We start from the raw sequence: 24,436 nt of genomic DNA on the forward strand, positions 1-24,436 counted from the left end.
GAATAGCATCAAAAAGTTGATTTATTTCACTAATTCCATTCAAAAAGTGAAACTTGTATATTATATTCATTCATTACACACAGACTGAAATATTTCAAATGTTTATTTCTTTTAATTTTGATGATTAGAGCTTACAGCTCATGAAAGTCAAAAATCAGTATCTCAAAATATTAGAATATTACTTAAGACCAATACAAAGAAAGGATTTTTAGAAATCTTGGCCAACTGAAAAGTATGAAAATGAAAAGTATGAGCATGTACAGCACTCAATACTTAGTTGGGGCTCCTTTTGCCTGAATTACTGCAGCAATGCGGCGTGGCATGGAGTCGATCAGTCTGTGGCACTGCTCAGGTGTTATGAGAGCCCAGGTTGCTCTGATAGTGGCCTTCAGCTCATCTGCATTGTTGGGTCTGGTGTCTCTCATCTTCCTCTTGACAATACCCCATAGATTCTCTATGGGGTTCAGGTCAGGCGAGTTTGCTGGCCAATCAAGCACAGTAACACTATGGTCATTGAACCAGCTTTTGGTACCTTTGGCAGTGTGGGCAGGTGCCAAGTCCTGCTGGAAAATGAAATCAGCATCTCCATAAAGCTTGTCAACAGAAGGAAGCATGAAGTGCTCTAAAATTTCCTGGTAGATGGCTGCGTTGACTGTGGACTTCAGAAAACACAGTGGACCAACACCAGCAGATGACATGGCAGCCCAAATCATCACTGACTGTGGAAACTTCACACTGGACTTCAAGCAACATGGATTCTGTGCCTCCACTCTTCCTTCAGACTCTGGGACCTTGATTTCCAAATGAAATGTAAAATTGACTTTCATCTGAAAAGAGGACTTTGGACCACTGAGCAACAGTCCAGTTCTTTTCTCCACAGCCCAGGTAAGATGCTTCTGACGTTGTCTCTGGTTCAGAAGTGGCTTGGTAGCCCTTTTCCTGAAGACGTCTGAGCGTGGTGACTCTTGATGCACTGACTCCAGCTTCAGTCCACTCCTTGTGAAGCTCTCCCAAGTGTTTGAATCGGCTTTGCTTGACAGTATTCTCAAGCTTGCAGTTATCCCTGTTGCTTGTGCACCTTTTCCTACCCAAATTCTTCCTTCCAGTCAACTTTGCATTTAATATGCTTTGATACAGCACTCTGTAAACAGCCACACCTTTCAGTAATGACCTTCTGTGACTTACCCTCTTTGTGGAGGGTGTCAATGTTCGTCTTCTGGATCATTGCCAAGTCAGCAGTCTTCCCCATTATTGTGCTTTCAAAGAACAAGAGATACCCAGAATTTATACTGTAGGGATGGTCATTTATTCAAACTCAAATGTAAATATTCTAATATTTTGAGATACTGATTTTTGACTTTCATGAGCTGTAAGCTCTAATCATCAAAATTAAAAGAAATAAACATTTGAAATATATCAGTCTGTGTGTAATGAATGAATATAATATACAAGTTTCACTTTTTGAATGGAATTAGTGAAATAAATAAACTTTTTGATGATATTCTAATTATATGACCAGCACCTGTAGACTAAATCATTTCACAACACATTTTTAACAACTGAACATATTCTTCTTCTTCTTGCGATTTAGAAACTGTGAGAATATGATGCACAATAAATGAAATTGTCCCTTCTCAACAAGAAGGGACAACAGCGCCTCTACTTTCTCCGTCGGCTGAAAAGGACAAGTCTCCCTCCACCCATCCTCACCACCTTTTACAGGGGCACCATTGAGAGTGTGCTGACCAGCTGCATCACTGTCTGGTATGGGAACTGCAGTGCTGCTGACCGCAAAACCCTACAACGGACAGTGAACACTGCCGCAAAGATCATCGGTGCCCCTCTTCCCTCCATCCTGGACATTTTCCTTGCATGATGCTCCAGCAAGGCCTCCAGCATCGTGAAGGACCCCACCCACCCCACCCACCCCTCCCACAACCTCTTCCAGCTCCTGCCATCAGGAAAAAGGTACTGGAGTATCAAAGCTCGTTCTGTCAGATTGCTCAACAGCTTCTTTCCCCAGGCTGTGAGAGCTCTTAACTCCAATCTCCCTGTCCCCCTCTGAAACCATGAACACCTGCGCTGCTCTCTACAAAATCTCTCTTCTGAACAATTTAATGTACAAAATATATATTTACTGCACAATTTCATGTACAAATACCTCTTTAGCACTATTTCATGTACAGTATTTATGTAAAGTTCTTGTAGTCTCAGTTTGTGTAGTCAACTAGGTATAGTAGTTATAGTATTTATAGTATATGTATAGTCAGATGGTTAAACTGTTGTATAGCCCTATGTTTTTTTTTCTCCCTATATTTGCATTGCTGTATGTGTATCTCATGTCTAACTAGTATGTAGCACCGTGGTCCGGCGAGACACGACATTTCGTTCCACTATATGTCCACACATGTAGCAGAATGACAATAAAGCTCAACTTGAACTTGAACTTGAAATAAATAATTAAAAAAAGACCTTTCGGTTTACACCCACTTTTTAAAAAAAAAAAGGTGAAACTTTGTGGTTCTTTTCCTGTGATGTGTAAGAAAACATTTTGCAGACACATTATATGTGAATCTCATATGAGGTAAACGGCTCTAAAGAGGTGTTAAAGCCACAGGTTGAGCAATGGAAGTTTTTTTTTTTTTTTTTTATAATTCAGAAATGATTTTGAAACACATTTTGCCTAACCATAAAGTCAAAAATAATTTGCCTGGTCAGTCATTTAAATGAACGGGTCACTCGGTATCTACTATTTTGTAGAGCTAAATAGCTTTCTTTCCTCAATATATGATTTAGCATTAGCATATCTGCTGTTTCATAAGATAAAAGTGATGTGTAACTTATACAGTCAAGCCCTAAGGGCATAAAATTACCAATAAAATACCATGAACTGTTCTCCCTCAAGTCATAAAGTATGGGCTATATTTCTAGTCTTCTGAAATCTTTATGAGATGAACACACCGAATTTGAAGTTAGCTCTCGAATCTAAAGCTTGAGATCCAGTGGTATTTGAGATGATTCTTTTGAGTTTGGAACAAAATGACAAAATGTTGACATTTAATTTCAAAAGTAATGTTTCACACAAACACACATTTCATATGCAAAAAAGTATAATATACAGTCAAACTGGCTGTTCATTACAAAATGACTTAACAAATACATAATTATTGAACTGAAATTAGTTTATTATGCAAGTAGAAGAGAATCCAGAGTAATGAGAGACAAGTAATAAGCACAGCTATAGGAAATCAGTTTATGATCATTATAAATCATATAATCTATCTATATCATATCTAGATAAGTGATAAGTATACTGAAACAGCCCCTTGCACAGCCCTTGGGGTCAAAAATATCTGAGCCAAATATGTTGATCAAAACAGATTTACATATGCATAGTTATGCAATACTTAATACATTTTCAAATACAGAGAGATATGAAACTAAAAGGTCAGATATTATTATGTGTTGTTGATTCTGGCAGCTCTAGAAGTGCATATGTGCTGTTTATTCGGCGCGGCTGAAACCTTTTACATGGTGTGGAAAGGTCTGCCGTAATGCACTGGAAAAACAACCAATAGAGCAATTTAATCTTAATGCAGATGTGATACAGTGTTCTGTATTAAATTTCTTCAAAAATATCTTCTTTTCTGTTCCACTGAGTAAATCAATACAGGCTTGAAATGACATGAGGGTGAGTAAATAGGGTGAGATAATTTTTTTATATCCTTTTGAGGGGTGCATATTAGTGTCTTAACTCATTTTGATTGTATTCATATTAATTGTTTTACCTGTTCTTGGCTTGAGTCTTGTGGTGGTTCAAGATCCACAACTTGAAGCTGCTGTAGGTTTGTATCTTGAGATTGTTCCGAGCCGTCTCTGGTTCTCTTGCTTCCAAGAACAAACACCTTTACTAGTCCTTAAAGGGACAGTAAATTCAGATTCAACATCAATCCTTCCCATCTTTAAAGACAGAAAAACACATTTCTAAGGACTCACCTATGATCACAATGATCAGAAGAGCATTTATGAAAGCAGATATGAGGGTAATAATCTGCCAGTGTGTCTGATTCTGTTCAGTGTACTTCACCACTATATGATTCTGGATCTCTAGATTTGAGCAATCATTGAAAGGGTTTAATATTAATATTTAATGTTTTGTGTCTAACAATGATAAGTGTTTAACACTAAATGTTCACTCACCAGTGAAGTATATTCTGGTGCCGTCGCTGTATTTTGGAGGAGAGTCTGTGGTCAAACAGTAATAAAGTCCTAAATCATCAACAGTGACATTATTTATGAACAGGCCATGTTTACTTTGCACTGAATATTTGTGTTTAGATGTTTTGTTGTAGTGAAAAGTAGCTGAAGTTGTGGAAGAGCGTAATATCATAACTGGAGGATCTGGTAGTTTCAGTAATAACCAGTTAACCTCCGTTACATCAAAATCACAGTTTATAGACACGTTTTGACCCAAATCTGTTAAATGATCTGTTAAAGTCTCTGCAGCTCGACACCATATGAGCAGATCTGTGAAAGAAAACATACACACACAAACAAAATATGACAGCACCATTAACATCAGAAATCAATGTAGTTTACAAATATGACACGAAAACATTAACAAAGTACAATAAACTCACGGAGATGAAGCTGCACGATCTTCATTATGTTAAAACACTTCAACATGATGCTGTGTAGATTTCTGCTGTTTGAAAGTAAACTTAACCCTAGAAGTTTCAAGCGGGGAATTTCAGCCACATCAAGAGGAAGTTGAAGTCAAGTTTGCACTGACCACATTTTGTAGTTACTTTGCAATTCAATTAGCTTTTAGCGTGCTACGAGCTATTCTATTATAGTTGTATGTCAATTATATTTTAACTGGTTTTACTTCAGAAGCCAGATTTTACATCGAACATCTAGTGGAAACCCAGAACCAAAATAGTTTATCACACAAAAATTAACAAAAACCAAACTCTGACATTTCTAATACTGTGAACAGCATACATTCACAAATATGCTAAATTGTTAACATGACAGAAGTTGAATAGGAAAGTTGAATCTTTAGTTTGTCATGTTCTGCTCAGTGTGTGTGTGTTGAATGTTAGTAGTTTTTAATGCTCTCAACACAGCATAAACCTTGTTTATCTTCTTTTTTTAAGATGCATATTATTGCACCAGATGTTCACACCTTGTAGTCTTTAACAGGGAGTCTGCCAATTATTGTTCAATCGCAATCTAATATGTGAAAACAATTAAAAACATACATTAAAAAAATGTCCATTTAAACCTAAACTAAATATGTAATTGTCCTCTCACATTAAAATCTATGTTTAAAAAAAGTATATGTTAATACTTTGGTACTGTGCAAACTGAAAAAAAAAAACAGATTAGAAACAATTTTCACTCAGAAATTGCTAGTAAATTTCACAAACAATTAGAAAGAAACAGCAAATAACACACTGAATTAAATGAGAAGTTCTAAAGTAGAATACCACTTAAGGTTCTTGGTCTCAAAAATGTAATGAAAAATCAATAATGGCCTCCAGAGGGCGACAAAGCTCTGATAACTAATAGAGAATACATGCTGCTTCTTTTTTTCTTATTGATATTATTGCAGAAGCTATTTGCACTAAGTAATAGCAGTTTTTTCTTTGCACTAAGTGTTAGTAGTTAGATGCTATTTACACTATTTGCACCTTAGTGTATTTTAGTGCATTGTAAAACAGTGTGCAATAACATATTCATTGTATAGTATTATATTTATAAAAATCATAAATGGAAATTGCCTTAGCCCCTATTTTCCTATTAAGCAAGGACATCTATAAAGTAGATATGACTGTACTGATAGAAAGAGAATATATTTTTCTTTAATGGTGGCACCCCAAATAAAAAGCAGTTTTATGAAGTAATAGTGTATTGAGTAAAACACGTTGATTCAGTAAACATTCTGATTCAGTGAAGTCAACCCTTAAATTGAAAATTAACCATGGTTTTACTACAAAAAAAAAAACAAAAACAAAAAAAAAACACATTACTGTAGTTAAACCATGGTGATCACAAAGTAACCACGGTTTTGCTACACTAACCACAGTTTGTATAGCAACTGTGGTTATGCAAATGATAATCAATACTAAAAAACATGGTTACTACACTTTTAATAAAACCATGGTTAATTTTCATAAGGGAATATAGTGAACAATTATACCAAAACGCCTGATTTTGTGTAATTGAATAAGAGCATGTTTTGCACAGATCTCCTCCCAGAGTTCCTCTGATATCTCCAAAGAACCCTAATAGCGTCTAAAGACAAGCATTCGAAATCCTCGAGTCAGTGTAACTGAAAAAGATGTTACATGTACTTTAAGTTGCTCATAAGGGCTGTGATGTTGTTTTTGATAAATACATTCAAGAACTATTAAACCATAAATGTTGGCTTATTATACACACAAACAAAACACTTTAACATGTATTTCAAAACCATGCACTCTGTGCACATGCATGGACAGCAATATGTCACGAACAAGTCTCTATGAAACTTATCATTGTCAAGTTCATCTGAGATTAAACTTGTAGCTACTGTATTCAGTAAAATTAAAGAGAGACATTACAGATATGTATTAATGGTATCAGGCCAATCTTAAAAGCTACTGAAAGTTGTTGTCAGTTTAAAATTTGGAGCAGGATTGTGTAAAACACTTTCCAACAGTTGATATATTTGACAAATCGGTTAATATATTAATATGTATTATTAAAGTTTTTTTTAATGAAAGTAAACAACCTACATTTAATTTAAGGTGAACGTTGGAAAGCTACAAGCTTTAATCCAGAGCCGATCCTCCCTATATGCAGAATACGCAAGTTGCGTAGGGCCCCTGAAACACCAGGGGGCCTTCTTGCTCTCAAAGATGTTTTAATTTTAGTTTCGTTTTTGAGGTTGGCCAGCGGTTATGAAAACATGAATGATTATTTTTTAATGCGGTCACGCTCTCTAAGTAAAAATCAGTCAAATCATGTAACGTGAATGTCGTACAGTCTTTTGACCAAGGCTCGAGACAAAAAAAATTAATTAATTAATTAATTTTTTTAAAAAGTTGAAAGGGTACACCGAGCCACGGAAGAGATACTGTTTCGCAGTGTTGCCAACTTAGCGACTTTGTCGCTAGATTTAGCGACTTTTCAGACCCCATTAGCGACTTTTTTTTAAAAAAAAAAGCGCCTAGCGACAATTCTAGCGACTTCTGGACAAACCTTAGCAACTTTCTAAATGTCGCCTGTACTGTCCTGCGAGCACGAGATTTTGAGTTACACCTTTCCCTGTGTCTGCTCTGATCAGTGAGCGCCGGCTCCGGCTGAGAGGAGCAGCACATTCCAGTGACCGCACGGCAGCTGACATAGATGTGAATGAACTGCGCATGTGCACACAGTGTTCCCACGGACCAATCACTTGCCTGCTTCTCCTTTGTTTGAAATAAAACTATTTAATTTGACCGTTTTTCTTCTTTCTTTTATTTTTATCTTTTGTTAATTCTTCTCATGCACTTATATTACTCACTGTCACACAGAGCTTTAGTTCATTCCAGTTTCTGAACTCCTCCGAGATCGTTTACTGGGCTACATCTGAGAGACTGCACGTGATTGTACTTACTCATACACAACAATAAACTTAATTAAACTCATATACACATATAAAAAGCATATGTACATATAACTTTAAATACCACTTTATTAAAGATATACACAAATATAACATACAAATAATAAAATATAAATACATAATACAAATATAAAAAACCTATACATAATACAAATATAAATACAAATACACACATCTAGAATATTACACACGTTTAAAATAGCTAAAATGTCACACTCTAAAATATATTCCCAGAAGTATAGAAAAGAATGGGAGTTAATCCCTGAATTCAAGGGGTGGCTGAAGCCCTATGTGGGCAATGACACAAGGGCTTACTGTCTCTATTGCAAGACAGAATTTTGTGCCAAGCTGTCTGATATTAAAAACATGCATCAACTCAGAAGCACACTGAAAAGTCCAAACCCTATAATCAAGCAAGTCAATCTACATTGCCATTTTTTTCAAAAACATTGACTCTTTGAAACAGGCTGAGGCAACAATGGCAATGGCAATTGCAGAGCACTGTTCCATCCTCTCTTGTGACCACATTGGAAAAGCATGTAAAGCTGCTTTTCCAGATTCCAGTGCAGCCAAACATTTTCGGATGCACCGTACCAAGTGTACCGAAATGATCAATGGGGTGTTGGCACCATATTTTCTTAAAAGACTGGTGTCTAATATTGGTGACAGCAAATACAGCCTCCTCCTTGATGAAAGCACTGATGTAAGTGTCTCAAAGTACCTTGGAATTGTAATTCGCTATTTTAGCGAGGACAAAGCAAATGTGGTGGCCACCTACCTAGGTCTTGTTGAGCTGGAGGGAGGGGATGCTAGAACAATAGCCAGAGCAGTTCTAACTTTTCTTGAGAAGTGTGGCCTCAAGCAGAAGAACTTGCTTGGCATCGGCACAGATAATGCATCAGTGATGACAGGAGTGTACAATGGTGTGCACAAAATTCTCAGGGAGGAGAGTGACTTAAAACATCTAGTCCTCATCCGCTGTGTGTGTCACTCTCTACAGTTAGCTGTAAGCTCTGCCTCTAAAAACACTCTTCCACGTAGTGTGGAATTTCTTGTTAGGGAAACCTATAATTGGTTCTCTATTTCTCCCAAGCGCAGAGAGGCGTATAAGTCTGTCTATCAGACGATAAACTGTGGGGAGAAACCTTTACTGATTACAAAGGTCTGTGCCACACGCTGGCTTTCCATAGAGCCAGCTGTGTCCAGAATCCTGGATCAGTGGGAGGAATTAAAATTACATTTCAGTCTCACCATGGCAAGTGAACACTGCTACATGGCAGATGTTCTACATTCCATGTACAGTGACCCACAGAACCTCCTCTATCTCACTTATTTAAAATCTATAATTAGTGAGGTGCAGTATGCTGTTAAGGCTTTTGAGGGAGAACAGTCTGATCCTCTCAAGCTGCTGGACTGTTTAATGAGGGTTATAAAGTCTGTCTGCAGCAAAGTCATTAACCCAATGGCAAAAATTGATGTTCTTAAGGAACCAATAGATGGGCACATTTCTCCCAAGCCATACCTTGGCTATATATTTGAGGCAAAGGCAGCACAGCTGAAACTTTCTCCTGAGGAGGAGGATTGTGTGCGAAGGAGATGTGTGAACTACACCATCTCCTTAGCAAATGAACTAAGATCAAGGCTCCCAGATAATGTGGAGATACTGCAGCAGATGTCTTTGTTTAGTGTGGGGGAGACACTTAAGCACAATAAGAGCCTGACACAAATGACAAAACTTACAGACCTTCTAGGATATTGCCCAGCCACAATTGACAAAATTATTAATCAGTGGAGGTCTATCCACCTTCAGAAATGGGGTGAAATAACAAACACAGTGGCTTTTTGGGCTGAAGTTAAAAAATTCAGGGATTCAGCAGGCATGAACCCATATGAAGACTTGGCCTCTGCTGCAGTTTCTGTCCTCTCGCTCCCACACTCAAATGCTGAGGTAGAAAGGCTGTTCAGTCAAATGGGTGTCATTAAAACAAACTAAGGAACCGCATGTCCCTGCAGACCCTCAGCTCTATTCTTTATATTAGGTATGGTTTGAGGTTGGCGGAGATGCCTGCTATGAGCACAAACTGCCAGATAAAGTGCTGCAGCTCTTTGGCACTTCAGCTGCTTATTCATTTAAGTCCTGTCCTGCAGCAGGTTCTAGCTCATCCTCTGCATCCAATATCGCCCACAGGAGGAGAGCTTTGAGGGTGTGGATCTTGTGGATGATGATGATGATGAATTCTCTCAACATTCTCATGGACTAATCTGTAATCAGAATCACAGAGCGACAAAAACACAAAAGTATATATACATTTTTAAATTGCTGTGTACATATTTGTGGAACTTTTGTCTACCAGATTATCACACATACATACATACATACACACATACATACACACACACACATATATATATATATATATATATATATATATATATATATATATATATATATATATATATATATATATATATATATACATACATATATATACATATATATATATATATATATATATATATATATATATATATGGTTCATTATATCGGTTTAATTAAATTATCATATTATAGTGCAAGTATAGTTCAGTGCCATTTTATGACAATTTCCATCTGTTAATTAAAATGCAATGTTTTTTAGCTTTCTAATTTTTCATAAATATGCACAATATAGTTTGTTTGTAAATGTACACAGTTTTTTGTGAATATGCATAGTTTGTAAATGTGCAGTTATTTTGTAAATGTGCACAGGCTTTTTGTAAATATGCACATAGTTCGTGTGTAAATGTGCAAAGGCTTTTTGTAAATATGCACGTAGTTTGTTTGTAAATGTGCAAAGGCCTTTCAATATGCACATAGTTTGTTTGTAAATGTGCACAGGCTTTTTGTAAATATGCACATAGTTCGTTTGTAAATGTGCAAAGGCTTTTTGTAAATATGCACATAGTTCGTTTGTAAATGTGCAAAGGCCTTTCAATATGCACATAGTTTGTTTGTAAATGTGCACAGGCTTTTTGTAAATATGCACATAGTTCGTTTGTAAATGTGCAAAGGCTTTTTGTAAATATGCACATAGTTTGTTTGTAAATGTGCAAAGGCCTTTCAATATGCACATAGTTTGTTTGTAAATGTGCAAAGGCTTTTTGTAAATATGCACGTAGTTTGTTTGTAAATGTGCAAAGGCCTATCAACATGCACATAGTTCGTTTGTAAATGTGCACAAAGTTTGTTTGTAAATATACAAACAGGCCTAATTCAACCAAAGGTTTATCCACTATCTATCAGATTATTCTAATCATCCCTGATTGAATATCATACACTGTGTGAGAGAATAAGGAAAGCATTCTGTGGCATAAATTATAGCCTATCTCTTATCATTTTACTTGTAAAACTGATAACATCACAATACATATGCTGTCTTTAACTTACCTAGTACAGTTGTAGTGATTTTGTCCAACGCGGTTATAAATCCGGAATTGTATCATTACAGATGATGTAACTGCTGGTTAACAAGTTCAGTTTCTTGTCTGACAGAAAATATGTAACGTTAATGTTAAATGATAACAGTTTTATACTGAACACTCGGTTAGTATATTAAAGTACATTATGTGAGCACGGATTAGGGAAAAATGTTATAAAGTACCGCCATTTTAGGCAGAATGCAAAATAGGACGTGATTACGTCATTAATATGCAAATCTGCGCGTGACGTCATCTAGCGACATTTAGCGACTTTTCGAGCAGTCTTTAGCTACTTTCCATTGAAAATAGTTGGCAACACTGTATCTCGAGCGCTTTCCGCAAACGCGATTCGAGACGGAGTGAAACACGGACAAATGCGTTTCATCCACATATTTATTGTTTAAAGGAACACTCCACTTTTTTTGGAAATAGGCTCATTCTCCAACTCCCCCAGAGTTAATAAGTTGAGTTTTACCGTTTTTGAATCCATTCAGCCGATCTCCGGGTCTGGCGATAGCACTTTTAGCATAGTTTACCATAGATCATTGAATCCGATTAGACCAGTAGCATCGCGTTCAAAAATGACCAAAGAGTTTCGATATTTGTCCTATTTAAAACTTGACTCTGTAGTTATATCGTGTACTAAGACCGGCGGAAAATGAAAAGTTGCGATTTTCTAGGCTGATTTGGCTAGGAACTATACTCTCATTCCGGCGTAATAATCAAGGAACTTTGCTGCCGTACCATGGCCGCAGCAGGCGCAGTGATATTACGCAGCGCCTGAAAGTAGTCCCCAGCTATATTATAACTAGTTACCTCTTTGACTCTTTGGTCATTTTTGAACGCGATGCTACTGGTCTAATAGGATTCAATGATCTATGCTAAGCTATGCTAAAAGTGCTATCGCCAGACCCGGAGATCGGCTGAATGGATTCAAAAACGGTAAAACTCAACTTATTAACTCTGGGGGAGTTGGAGAATGAGCCTATTTCCAAAAAAAGTGGAGTGTTCCTTTAAATGCATAGCCGCGGGAACATATTTTATCTGGGGGGCGGGGCTTGATGAGGCAGGGCGGGGCCTTTGACAAAATCCTATAAACAGCCCAAACTCTTATAGATTAACATACAAATTAAGATGTAGCCTATATGCAAACCAATGTATTTGTGCTTTTGTGAATTTTTTCTTTAATATTTCTATTATTTAAGGGGATTTTATTAAATATTAACATCGCTGATACGCAAAAGTTTTGGTCAATGCACTTTATCGAATTCTCTCATCAGAAACACAGATGTAGCCTACCTACGTGCGATGTAAGAGATTAATTCATCATACACTGCAGACAACATCACTGATTCTTGAAACATTCTTGCATTTGGATTATTTCCGTGTATTCCAACACTGATAAAAAGTGTTCCTTTATAGGTTAGCTCATTCTTTCAATTGATATATATTCAGAGTGACCCTGACTATCACTGTGCTCATTGTCAAGACATTTTACTGTATAGTTTTGGAGAAAACTAAAAGCAAATTCACCCAAAACATCAAAATGCATCCTGGCACTTGGACTATGTCCCATTTTCCAACACTGATAAAAAGTGTTCCTTCATAGGTTAGCTCATTCTTTCAATTGATATATATTCAGAGTGACCCTGACTATCACTGTATTAATTTTCTAGGCATTTTACTGTATAGTTTTGGAGAAAACTAAAAGCAAATTCACCCAAAACATCAAAATGCATCCTGGCACTTGGACTATGTCCCATTTTCCAACACTCATAAAAAGTGTTCCTTTATAGGTTAGCTCATTCTGTCAATAATTATTTTCTGCCATTCAGAGATCAAATAATACCTCACTTTTTTTTTTGTCTTTATATAATGAATTGTATATAGTAAAAAAGTTTATTAATACCTATTTTTGTATTGTACAATTAGTTCTTAATTAATGGAATGCTTTTTAACTATTTCTGTGAGACTTGTGCTCTTCCATGAGAGCACACTCATTGAGTCACAAAATGAATGTGTGAAACTATAAGATCTTTTTTTTTAAATGAAATAAATGACACAAATACTACAAAAACTCTAAACAAATTAACTCTCTCTCTCTCTCTGTCTATCTCTCTCTCTCTGTCTATCTCTCTCTCTCTCTCTCTCTCTCTCTCTCTCTCTATATATATATATACATAAAATGTCTAAATATGCATGCATGCATAAAGGAGCGAACTGGCATCAATAAAATCTTTTGGATCAGTTTATTCCAATAAATTCATTCCAGTTAGGTCATCTAGTGGCCCTGTGGGAAGGCCAACCAGTTGGAGTGGTAAAGGAAATGACGTCCTGTACAAAATGTTGGTGCAATAATCAAAAATTGGTGGTTTATTGGAAGGTGAAAAAATACCATCAAGTGCATGAGGAAACAAAAATAAATAAAAACTGTACAAAAAGAAACAAACAGCAACAATGTGCTTTCTTTGGCTACACCAAAATGGCCCAAATATCTAACATTGCTCAGTCCGAATCAGAACCAAAGACAAAATGTAAAACTGACTTCCTTTCAGCTAGCAAGCCTATTTATAGGCTAATGCCCCTCCTACAGGGCATACCAACTGGGGAGAAAACAAACAAAATTGTCTGTAACAAACAAATGAAATAATGTAAATATCCAGCACAACCAGACTTAAACCCTCCGAACAAGTAAAACAACAACCATTAACAGAAGATAGTTTACCAACAAATTAAATGGAAAACTAACTGTTCCTAATTTCTCCCCCCCTCTGACATCACAACAAAATGGCAGCTTCCACAGGAAGTGAGGTGGCGGTTGTTTTAAAAACCAGTTGGACCTAGATTAAGGGTTTGATTGTACAGAGTGTGAACCTGGAAATTTAACTGAACAAGGTTTGTAGAAAATTTATAGAAAAATAAATATAATCACCACATGTATTGTATGTACTGACTTTTTGTACTTTTTAGAAAAATTGTGATTTAAGGAAAACTATCAAGAGTTGAAAACTAGAACAAACACAGCAGTAACAAACTTAGCCTAAACAAAACTCCATAACACTTTCCTGGTGTGTACACAGATGTTAATTTGCCAGCAATGTCCAGTACAAGTGAAATGGGTGTGTTTGTAAGTCCAAGTCTATAGAGTCAACAGGTTAACCTGTGACAGGCCCAGTCATAAAATGGCACTTTTAAAAATATATTTTTGCAGAACAAAGACACAAAATGCATTATCTATTCTCTGCATTCAATGTGTTTTATTTATTAATTAATTTTTTTTTTACTGTTTTTAGTGGAAATAAATTAAGACTAATTTTACATTACAATCATTGGTAAAAATATTAAATTTACAGTTAGAAAAATGTCAAAATCACATAAAACACTGCATATATCATTTTTTATATCTTATTCAAATTAAATGATATAAAAAATCGTTTGAATGTTATTTTTGGATGAAAAAGTAAGAAGGAAGTCCTTTTTAGCTCCAGGTTACATTTGACACGGTCCAGAGGATAAGGGGGCTAAATATGAGCCATCAATTGTAAATGAGCCACGGCATAGAGGCATACGCCATGGATTGCATGGATTTTGTGGTTTGTTTAAAGGTCTATGTGTTTGTGTGTTTATTTCAGGACCTGCACCTTCACCACCTTTGGAAAGGCAAGTATTACACTTAACTTAATATCGTAGATTTGTGTTTAACTAAAACCTTTTTTTTTTTTCTCGATTTTATGTCATTTTAAAGTCAAGGAGAATTCCCAAAAGCCTGGAACCAATCTTATTAAGCATTGACAAATTTGCTAAACCTGGGTCCAATATAAAGGACTACAGTGTTTATGATGACGCTGATTTATGGGGAGATGTCTGCAAAGACTTGGAAGTGCCCAATACATTTGCAAATCGGGTAAAAATCCGTAAAGCCACTGCACATCTTTGGAAGGTATTTTCCCTTTTGTAATAAAAAACCCCATTTAAATTCCATTTAATCATTAGTTAGGGTTTACATTGTGTTGCTGATCATGTCTATTTTCAGGGCTCCTGGGACATTTTCACAAAAGATTTAAAGGATGACAGTTCTCGTGCTGAAAAAGAGTCTGAATCTTCAGGTGAAAAGGTAGTAAAATTGTATATATTTTCACAAAACAGCTCGGTTTCCGCTTTAAAAATAATGACAAAGTTAAGAATAAAAGAGTTTCTAAACTCTAAAATGTAGTGTACAGTGTTTATAAATATACCTTCTAAAATGTAAAATAACATGTTACTCATGACAAGGTTAAACAGTTACCATGAAGTTATTTTTTTTACTTTTCTTTATCAGGAAACTTCAGAGATCAAGAGTGGCTCAAAAGAGAGACACGATCATGATGTTGAGAACAGACCTTGTGGAGAGCGAAAGTCTTCCTTGGTAATTTGTCTGTCAGTTCATTCAGAAGGTTTAATATAGTGACTGTGCCATATTGTCTACGATCTGAAAAAATACAAATTATTGTTAAAGGTTACACTGCATAATTATCCAGATAGTGTGCATTATGTAAAATGAGACCCACATGTTAACTTACAGATTTCAGATCCAGTCTTCTCATTCAAAACTTATTTGAAAGACAATAATTGCACTTTGTAATACTTAATAATAGATTAGGCTATATTTTCAATTCTTATAATTAACAAAATCAGATTATTATTCTTTTTGCTGACAAAGGAGTTTTAAGCTATAGAAGCAGTTTAGCTTTGACTGGTTTTGCACGGTTGTTTAAAATGCTTTTTAATTGCACCTTTGTAAATATTAGGATGGAAGTGATGTGGGAGACTGGGAGTCTCCACTTTTGGAGCAAGACAATGAATGTTCATTTTCTTTTGAAAAGGTAAACTTCTTACTTTTTTTTTTTTTTTAATAACCTTCCCTTTGTAGGTTACATGTGTATTTATTTCAAATTATTTCACACTGTCACCTACAGGACGCATTGCCTGAAAGTGATGCTGCAATCACAAGTCATCTGGTAAAGCCTGAGACTCAACAGCTAGAATGCAAATCAGCGTTTCCTGATCAGAAGGTATTTCTGTATATATTATAGTAAGACTATAACATTTTACCTGAGAAGTAAAAGATCAAATTTACCTGTTCAATATTTATGTATTATTAAGGGTTTACTTTGTGTTGATGTTTATGTGTGTATTCAGGGCTCCAGTGAGAATTTGACAACAGCTTTAAAAGAAAGTCCACATGCTGAAAAGGAGTCTGAATCTTCAAGTCAAAAGGTAGTTATATTGCATATATATTTTTACAAACAGCTCAGTTTTTGCTTAAGTAAGGAAATAAATATTAAAAGAATATATATCAATATCCTATCACAACCAAAAAATAGCAGTTTGATATGAAAAAGTAGAGATATTGCATGAAAATGTACAATTATTCAAATTATTTAATGGGAAAAACAATGTGATTAAAAAAGTAACTCAAGAAATAGCACTAATTATTTGTTGCTACCTTTGCCTCAAAATGTGCACTATCTTTGAGAAATGTGAAACTGTCACAAATATAACATACTGTAGATTTCAATGTTACAGGTTCATTTACAGAAAGGTTCCATTACAGAAAAGGAAACTAGTAATTGATAAAAAAAAATTAAAAAAATACAATTAATCTGTTTAATAGTAAAAGCCTGCATATCTATTTCAATCCAAACATATCATTGGAATTATTTTTGTGTTACAGGACAATGACAAGGAATCTGACTTGCCTGAATCAACTTACATTTCTACAGAGAGCAGTGAGGCAGAAGATAAATTCTTTAGATGTAGTTTGCCACAGGAGCCATGTTTCTTTTTTATTGACAAAAAAGAATGGCAAGACCTGAGGAAGCATCAGAAAGGAAGATGTTTTCAAGGATTACAGTGGACAAACGTAATTGCAAAGGGAATAAGGTCAATTCACCCATACTGCAGTTTTGGTTTCAAACGCCACAGCGTCAAAACCCAGCAGTCACTAAAAAACACTCCCCTATTCAAATGCACTGGCTACTGCCGGTTTGAAGATTGCCCTGTTAATGTTACTGTGGAAGTCACAGATGAGGTCACCCTGAAGACTGCTGTGCTGTTCACAGGAGGAGATGTATGCCACAGTACCACTGAACTAAAAGGCAGATGCACGTACTTCTACTGGAGAAACTCTGGAAAGCAAACTACCCAGAAGTGTCTATTTGGATTCCATGCAAAAACTCCCAGAGATGGTGATGCAGTCTGGGTGCAGAGATGAAGCACCAACAAAAGAGGTTCTGAAAACCATTTCATGGAGCCAAAGACAACTGAAAAGACCACATTCAAATGAACTTCTGAGTCTCCAAATGCTAATTAATGAACAGAAGGGCTCAGACAATGAAGTCCTCCAGAGAGTCATGATGCACCTAAAGGGCATAATGCTGTGGTCAAAGAAAACGCAGTCAGTGTTTTACAAAAGGTGGAAGGAGGACATTGTCTATCTGGATGCAACTGGAAGTGTAATTCAAAAAGGAAGCTCCGCAAGTCCTCCATACTATGTGTATGAATTAGTTGTGCGTAATCCTTCCAAGGGGGCATCTCCTCTTCCAGTTGCAACCTACCTAACTTGTGACCATACCACAGCGTCTGTCACATACTTTTTGCAGGCGTTTCAAACTGACATGATGAAGCTGTATGGGAAAAAGGCAGTCAAAAGGCCAATTATGATAATTTGTGATGGCTCCCTTGTGCTTCTAAATTCTATTTCGTTTACATTCTGCAAACTAAGTCTGGAGGATCTTCTGCAGAAATACTTTGAAGTCATCACTGGCCAATACCAGGCAGAAAAGTTTGATCTTCCCATCCTTCACAGATGCTTAAGCCACATAATAAAAAATGCAAAGGATCTGTGCAAAAACAGTAGGTCTTTTTTGAAAGGGATAGTAGTTTAAAGTTTATAGTAGTTTAAAACTAATTTTGCTTTTTCTTGCTGTCATTGTAGTATGCAAAGACATTACAAGCTTGGAATGCACACTTTTGGGCTCCTTGCATGTTCAACCAACCTGAACCAGATGGATGAGGTGCTTCTCAGTGCCACAGTTGTGTTCTGTAGTCCCTGCAGTGGAGACAATGTGGCAAAGCATTACAACAACTTAGTAGTTCTTATGCAACAAGTGGGAAAACTGGAATTGGAGGAACAAAACATTGTTGCTGAGGACTACAAGGTAATTAACACAGTGTGAGTTCTATTCATGTAGAATATTGACAGTACACAGCCATGCAGAGTATGGTCTTATGTTGGAATCTCTGACTTGATCTGCTGTGGATTTTTTAGAGGACATCACATTCGCAAAAATGTGTGTTTTCCATCATGTACATGAAGACAAGCATGACAGTTAAATACTTTTTTTCAGGATGTGTCTTACCTCTTGCTTAATTCTTCTATGGAGTAGCTGTCACAAAATTTGATGCCGAATTATTAAGTCATTCTGTTTATTTACACAAGTATAACTGTTTATTATATGTGCATACAATTTGAATGTCTTCACAAAATCACTGACACATTTCATTTATGTTTTAAATACTATGGCAAACTATAAAAAGTAGTGTGCTAGTACATATACATTAATATTTCATTGTATAAAATTGAAAATATTTCTTTCCAGAATGATGTGGGAACCACAGCTCTCGAGAGCCACTTCCAGCAGGTAATAGAGAGAGCACCTCTTGACCTTGATGGCGAAGAAAACAATTATCATACTCCAGCATTCATTGCAAGATTGGCCAAGTACTTCCTCCCACATGCAACTCTGTGGTCTGGTCTGATGCTAGGTAGGTTTCATGAGTCTTTTCTAAAGTTATTATTGATGATAACAATATATATATATATATGTATGTGTGTGTGTGCGTTTTTGTGACAAATCAGGACATTTGTATAATGACAAGGGTATGACATAGGTATTACAAGGAGAAGGTCCTCACTTTTCAAAACACTTATAAATCATACAGAATGGAGTGTATTGAAAATCTGAAATAGCAGAAAGTCTCCTGTAAGGGGTAGGTTTAGGTGTAGGTGTAGGTTTGGTGTAGGACAATAGCACATACAGTAAGTACAGTATAAAAACCATTACGCCTATGGAGAGTCCCCACTTTTCACAAAAACGAACATGTATGTGTATGTGTATGTGTATGTGTATGTGTATGTGTATGTGTATGTGTATGTGTATGTGTATGTGTATGTGTATGTGTATGTGACCCTGGACCACAAAACCAGTCATAAGAATACATTTTTCAAAAATGAGATTTATACATCATCTGAAAGCTGAATAAATAGTCTTTCCATTGATATAGGATTGTTAGGATTGTTAGGATCGGACAATATTTGGCTGAGATACAACTATTTGAAAATCTGGAATCTGAGGGTGCAAAAAGTAAATATTGAGAAAATGGCCTTTAAAGTTGTCCAAATGAAGTTCTTAGCAATGCATATTACTAATAAAAAATGAAATTTTGATATATTTACAGGAAATTTACAAAAATCTTCATGGAACATGATCTTTACTTTTTTGGTATAAAAGAAAAATATATATATATATATTCCTACTGTCATCTCATTTTACTATTACATAATTCTTTAGGTGATATTGGCCGTCATGGTACAGGCTCAGCATACCAGCATTTCAGCAAGATTTATAAAGAAGTCAGTCAGTCCAATAAACAGGTAACAACTTAGATGATTAATTTTAATAGTTTGTTGATAAAATGCCAAAATTGTGCATTACTTTGTTTCCTTAAATAACTAGATTTTTTTTTTCTTATTACTTCAGAACTTTACACAAGACAATCGAACACAGGGCATTATGGAAAAAAGCCAATGGGACCTCAAAAAAATCAGGTTCCAGAGAAGGAGACTGACACAACTGGATGACTTTGTGCTGATATATCAAAGGATGCATGATGCACATGCATGAGATCAAGAAAGAAAGTAAGGATTTTTTTCCAATTTACAAACATTAAGGCAATGTTCCATAATTATAAACTCAAGGTGCTAGATTAAACATTTCCCAACAATGCATATACTAAATCTCTTCCAGTTGTTTCGAGTGGAAATGGAACAGTGGAAAAAGAAAAGTCAGGTGCTAGATAAAGGAGTATACGTTTCTCCACTAGTGAAGGGTCTGCCTTTCAAAGATGTGAGAAGCAAGGTACTTTTATACTTTTAATTATAGTGTATAATAATGATGATAATAATAATAATAATTATTATTATTATTATTATTATTAAAAACGGTTACAAGTAGAAGTAGTAGAAGAATTGTCTGTTTTTGTATAGTTATTTTTTTTAAATCAATTACGTATTTGGTTATAAATGTGATATACAGTGAGGAAAATAAGTATTTGAACACCCTGCTATTTTGCAAGTTCTCCCACTTAGAAATCATGGAGGGTCTGAAATTGTCATCGTATCTGCATGTCCACTGTGAGAGACATAATCTAAAAAAAATCCAGAAATCACAATGTATGATTTTTAACTATTTATTTGAATGATACAGCTGCAAATAAGTATTTGAACACCTGAGAAAATCAATGTTAATATTTGGTACAGTAGCCTTTGTTTGCAATTACAGAGGTCAAACGTTTCCTGTAGTTTTTCACCAGGTTTGCACACACTGCAGGAGGGATTTTGGCCCACTCCTCCACACAGATCTTCTCTAGATCAGTCAGGTTTCTGGCTTTGAGCTCCTCCAAAGATTCTCTATTGGGTTTAGGTCTGGAGACTGGCTAGGCCACGCCAGAACCTTGATATGCTTCTTACAGAGCCACTCCTTGGTTATCCTGGCTGTGTGCTTGGTCATTGTCATGTTGGAAGACCCAGCCTCGACCCATCTTCAATGCTCTAACTGAGGGAAGGAGGTTGTTCCCAAAATCTCGCAATACATGGCCCCGGTCATCCTCTCCTTAATACAGTGCAGTCGCCCTGTCCCATGTGCAGAAAAACACCCCCAAAGCATGATGCATGATGTTCTTGGGATGGTACTCATCATTCTTCTTCCTCCAAACACGTTTAGTGGAATTATGACCAAAAAGTTCTATTTTGGTCTCATCTGACCACATGACTTTCTCCCATGACTCCTCTGGATCATCCAAATGGTCATTGGCAAACTTAAGTCGGGCTGGACATGTGCTGGTTTAAGCAGGGGAACCTTCCGTGCCATGCATGATTTCAAACCATGACGTCTTAGTGTATTACCAACAGTAACCTTGGAAACGGTGGTCCCAGCTCTTTTCAGGTCATTGACCAGCTCCTCCCGTGTAGTTCTGGGTTGATTTCTCACCTTTCTTAGGATCATTGAGACCCCACGAGGTGAGATCTTGCATGGAGCCCCAGTCCGAGGAGATTGACAGTCATGTTTAGCTTCTTCCATTTTCTAATGATTGCTCCAACAGTGGACCTTTTTCACCAAGCTGCTTGGCAATTTCCCTTAGCCCTTTCCAGCCTTGTGGAGGTGTACAATTTTGTCTCTAGTGTCTTTGGACAGCTCTTTGGTCTTGGCCATGTTAGTAGTTGGATTCTTACTGATTGTATGGGGTGGACAGGTGTCTTTATGCAGCTAACGACCTCAAACAGGTGCATCTAATTTAGGATAATAAAAGGAGTGGAGGTGGACATTTTAAAGGCAGACTAACAGGTCTTTGAGGGTCAGAATTCTAGCTGATAGACAGGTGTTCAAATACTTATTTGCAGCTGTATCATACAAATAAATAGTTAAAAATCATACATTGTGATTTCTGGATTTTTTTTAGATTGTCTCTCACAGTGGACATGCACCTACGATGACAATTTCAGACCCTCCATGATTTCTAAGTGGGAGAACTTGCAAAATAGCGGGTGTTCAAATACTTATTTTCCTCACTGTGTATATGTATGTATGTGTATATATATATATATATATATCAAATTTTTGTGTGTGTTTGTCAGGAGAAGTCTTCAAAGGCACCCCCAGAAGTACTTAAGGAAAAACAAGAAGTTGTGATCCAAAATCAGGTGTTTTTCTTATAACTATCTTTAATATCTGATCTAAAAGACTATAATTGGTCTGATGGCGAGTGAATGGTCCAATTATGATAGCAATGCAGCCTTTCAAGACATTGTCAGGAAGTTGCACAAATAGTATGTTAAAAAGAGTCAAGTATGCATTTGTACTTAACAGTATCATGTCTTACAATCTAATATATTAAAACAACTTCACTGCTTGGTTGCACTTGTATGATTGTCTATTGTAAAATTGGTGGTAGGTAAGCATATTTGCTATATTCATTAATTTCACAATTGCACATCACAGGCAGAGATGAAAGGTGCTGATTAAATGTATGTGGAGCCCAAAACACTCGAGCAGACTGAAAAACAGAGAAAGGTAAAATTATTTAAATAATTATAATAACACTTGGATTTATGCTTTAATTCCATGTCATCATTGGATTACGTGGTTTATTTTTGCATGATTATGATTTCACTTAATCTCGTGGGCCCTCACATTTTGTAGTTTTTTAGAAGGTCCTGATCCAAACTTAGCACTGACACTGCTGTGATCCATTAAGAACACACTTAATAGACTAAGATCACACACAACATTAAGCAGTTATAACATTTTATATTTACACAGCATTAAATTTAAATGTTGTGGCTTAAAAATATACGTAATAAATTGTATCGTCTGTATTTACAGAAAGCTCCAGTGAAGAATATTAGGAGAAGACGGTCGAAAATCGAGGGGCCAATCTGGGACGTGTTAAATCCATCTGAAATAACTGCTCCTAGAAGACTATCTAGGCCACCCAAAGTAAACATGCTGCAACAAATCCTTCACCAGGATTTCTGGTTGTCTTCTGATATTATCAACCTGGCCGGCTACATCATGGCAAAGGACAATGTTCACATTGATGGGTTTCAGTCCGTTCTGCCCTTTAGTGCAATTGCAAACGGAGGGATTGTGGGAACTCCACAAAACAAATTTGTGCAGATTTTGCACATTCAGCAAAACCACTTTCTGTGTATGACAGTAAAAGTGCCCCTCTGGACCAAAGAACCCTACAAACACTGTCCTGGATGGTAAGGCCACAGTCAGAACATTTTTATGTTCTCCAACCAGCTGTGCAGCAGCAATCCAATTTAAGCAATCGTGGCGTGTTTTCAGTAGCATTTGCATATGCTCTATGCAAGGGTCATCCACCAGAGCTATGCATGTTTAATGAAGGCAGACTGAGGTCACAGCTGTATGCTTCTTTAACAAAAAACAGCATCTCATTTAGCATAAAAATTTGAGAGAGTGAAACTCAGGCAAATGTGACCAAAACTGCAGTACCAGTTTACTGTGTTTGCAGAACAGCACATTACAAGGAGCTCATGGTCCAGTGCTGCAACTGCCAACAGTGGTACCATCCTACATGTGTAGATATACCCAAAACTGTAATTGGAACTGATCAGGTCTGGCAATGTGTCACATGCCACTGATGGACACTACATGAGGTAGCATTTCTTAAAACAAATTTTAAAATACGCCACATTGGATGGAACACCGAAAGAGTGCAATAAGAAGAAAGATTTTATTTTTATTTATTTTTTTTATGTTAGAATAATTGTAAATTATTTGAATATTCAATTGAAACGACATTGCTGTATTTGAAACTTTCATTTGATTATTTTTTTATTTTATTTTTTTTTTAATATAAAAAGTTAATTGTGTAAATATTAAAGTACAGTGAAATCCAAATGTCTATTTATTTATGTTCTCTCAAAAAAGAAAAAAAAATGTTTGTAACCGTGCAACATTATGCAAATTATCTGCTTTTTCACGAAAAAAAAATACAGTGTAAGAATGCACTTTTTGGGGTGAGTTTGCCTTTAATTTTCTCCAAAACTGAATACAGTAATAGTCAGGGTCACTCTGAATATATATCAATTGAAAGAATGAGCTAACCTATAAAGCAGGGGTCTTCAACTAAAACGGCTCGAGGTCCAGTAATGAACCCTCCCCACCAGCCGAGGTCCGAACAATTATATATAAAAAACAATTGATGGTTTTTGCCAGGCCAGGGTATCTGCAGGATATTTAAGCTTAAATTCAAGACTTTTAAAGGCCTTTTTTTTTAAGACCTGCACAAAAAAATAAAAATAAATAAAAAATTAAATGACTGTAAAAAGCACGATTTACTGTTCAGATGCAGGTTTTCACAAAAACAATCAAGTATTATATTAATTAAATAACATATGAATATATTTTACTGCCTTAAGGGGAGACACTGCAGGCAAAAACACTGTTTTTTTATGCACCTGTCAATTTTGAGATTT

At 36.1% G+C, this 24,436-nt stretch overlaps 1 protein-coding gene and 2 long non-coding RNA genes across 7 annotated transcripts; 1 reads left to right on the forward strand and 2 right to left on the reverse strand.

Annotated features, from left to right (window-relative positions):
- Positions 1 to 3,161: 3,161 nt before the first annotated feature.
- Positions 3,162 to 7,469, reverse strand: LOC131530692 (uncharacterized). Of its 3 annotated transcripts, none has more exons than XM_058761105.1 (5): positions 7,249 to 7,469; positions 4,201 to 4,727; positions 3,997 to 4,107; positions 3,789 to 3,916; positions 3,162 to 3,559 (listed from the first exon to the last, which is right to left on the reverse strand). In XM_058761105.1, exons 2-5 carry the CDS (start codon positions 4,577 to 4,579, stop codon positions 3,449 to 3,451), a joined length of 729 nt encoding a protein of 242 aa, XP_058617088.1. In that variant the 5' UTR covers positions 4,580 to 4,727; positions 7,249 to 7,469; the 3' UTR covers positions 3,162 to 3,448. The 3 variants fall into 3 exon arrangements, with proteins under 3 accessions (XP_058617088.1, XP_058617089.1, XP_058617087.1); XM_058761106.1 differs by lacking the exon at positions 7,249 to 7,469 and having other exon boundaries at positions 4,201 to 4,527; positions 4,641 to 7,179; XM_058761104.1 differs by lacking the exon at positions 7,249 to 7,469 and having other exon boundaries at positions 4,201 to 7,179.
- A 7,675-nt stretch (positions 7,470 to 15,144) lies between these two features.
- On the forward strand, positions 15,145 to 24,216 carry LOC131530581 (uncharacterized). 3 transcript variants are annotated; one of them, XR_009268434.1, is made up of 10 exons: positions 15,145 to 15,226; positions 15,431 to 15,517; positions 15,900 to 18,311; positions 18,753 to 18,918; positions 19,725 to 19,807; positions 19,914 to 20,071; positions 20,181 to 20,291; positions 22,067 to 22,132; positions 22,431 to 22,502; positions 22,815 to 24,216. It is a non-coding gene; the product is annotated as an uncharacterized LOC131530581 (long non-coding RNA). The 3 variants fall into 3 exon arrangements; XR_009268432.1 differs by lacking the exon at positions 15,145 to 15,226 and having other exon boundaries at positions 15,446 to 15,517; positions 15,900 to 18,006; positions 18,089 to 18,311; XR_009268433.1 differs by lacking the exon at positions 15,145 to 15,226 and having other exon boundaries at positions 15,446 to 15,517; positions 15,900 to 16,368; positions 16,826 to 18,311.
- LOC131530582 (uncharacterized) lies at positions 15,475 to 18,756 on the reverse strand. Its single transcript, XR_009268435.1, has 3 exons — positions 18,150 to 18,756; positions 16,865 to 16,963; positions 15,475 to 15,580 (listed from the first exon to the last, which is right to left on the reverse strand). It is a non-coding gene; the product is annotated as an uncharacterized LOC131530582 (long non-coding RNA).
- Positions 24,217 to 24,436: the final 220 nt, after the last annotated feature.

This window comes from Onychostoma macrolepis, chromosome 22 (assembly GCF_012432095.1).
Source record: "Onychostoma macrolepis isolate SWU-2019 chromosome 22, ASM1243209v1, whole genome shotgun sequence".
Taxonomy (NCBI): Eukaryota; Metazoa; Chordata; class Actinopteri; order Cypriniformes; family Cyprinidae; genus Onychostoma; species Onychostoma macrolepis.

Excerpts from the sequence above, each read along its gene's own strand:
- LOC131530692 (XM_058761105.1), bottom strand. The coding sequence starts at position 4,579 with ATGTTAATGGTGCTGTCATATTTTGTTTGTGTGTGTATGTTTTCTTTC. Across the intron at positions 4,108-4,200 it reads CACCAGAATATACTTCACTG|AGATCCAGAATCATATAGTG; the intron begins GTGAGTGAACAT and ends GCTCAAATCTAG. Across the intron at positions 3,917-3,996 it reads TCTGATCATTGTGATCATAG|GACTAGTAAAGGTGTTTGTT; the intron begins GTGAGTCCTTAG and ends TGTCCCTTTAAG.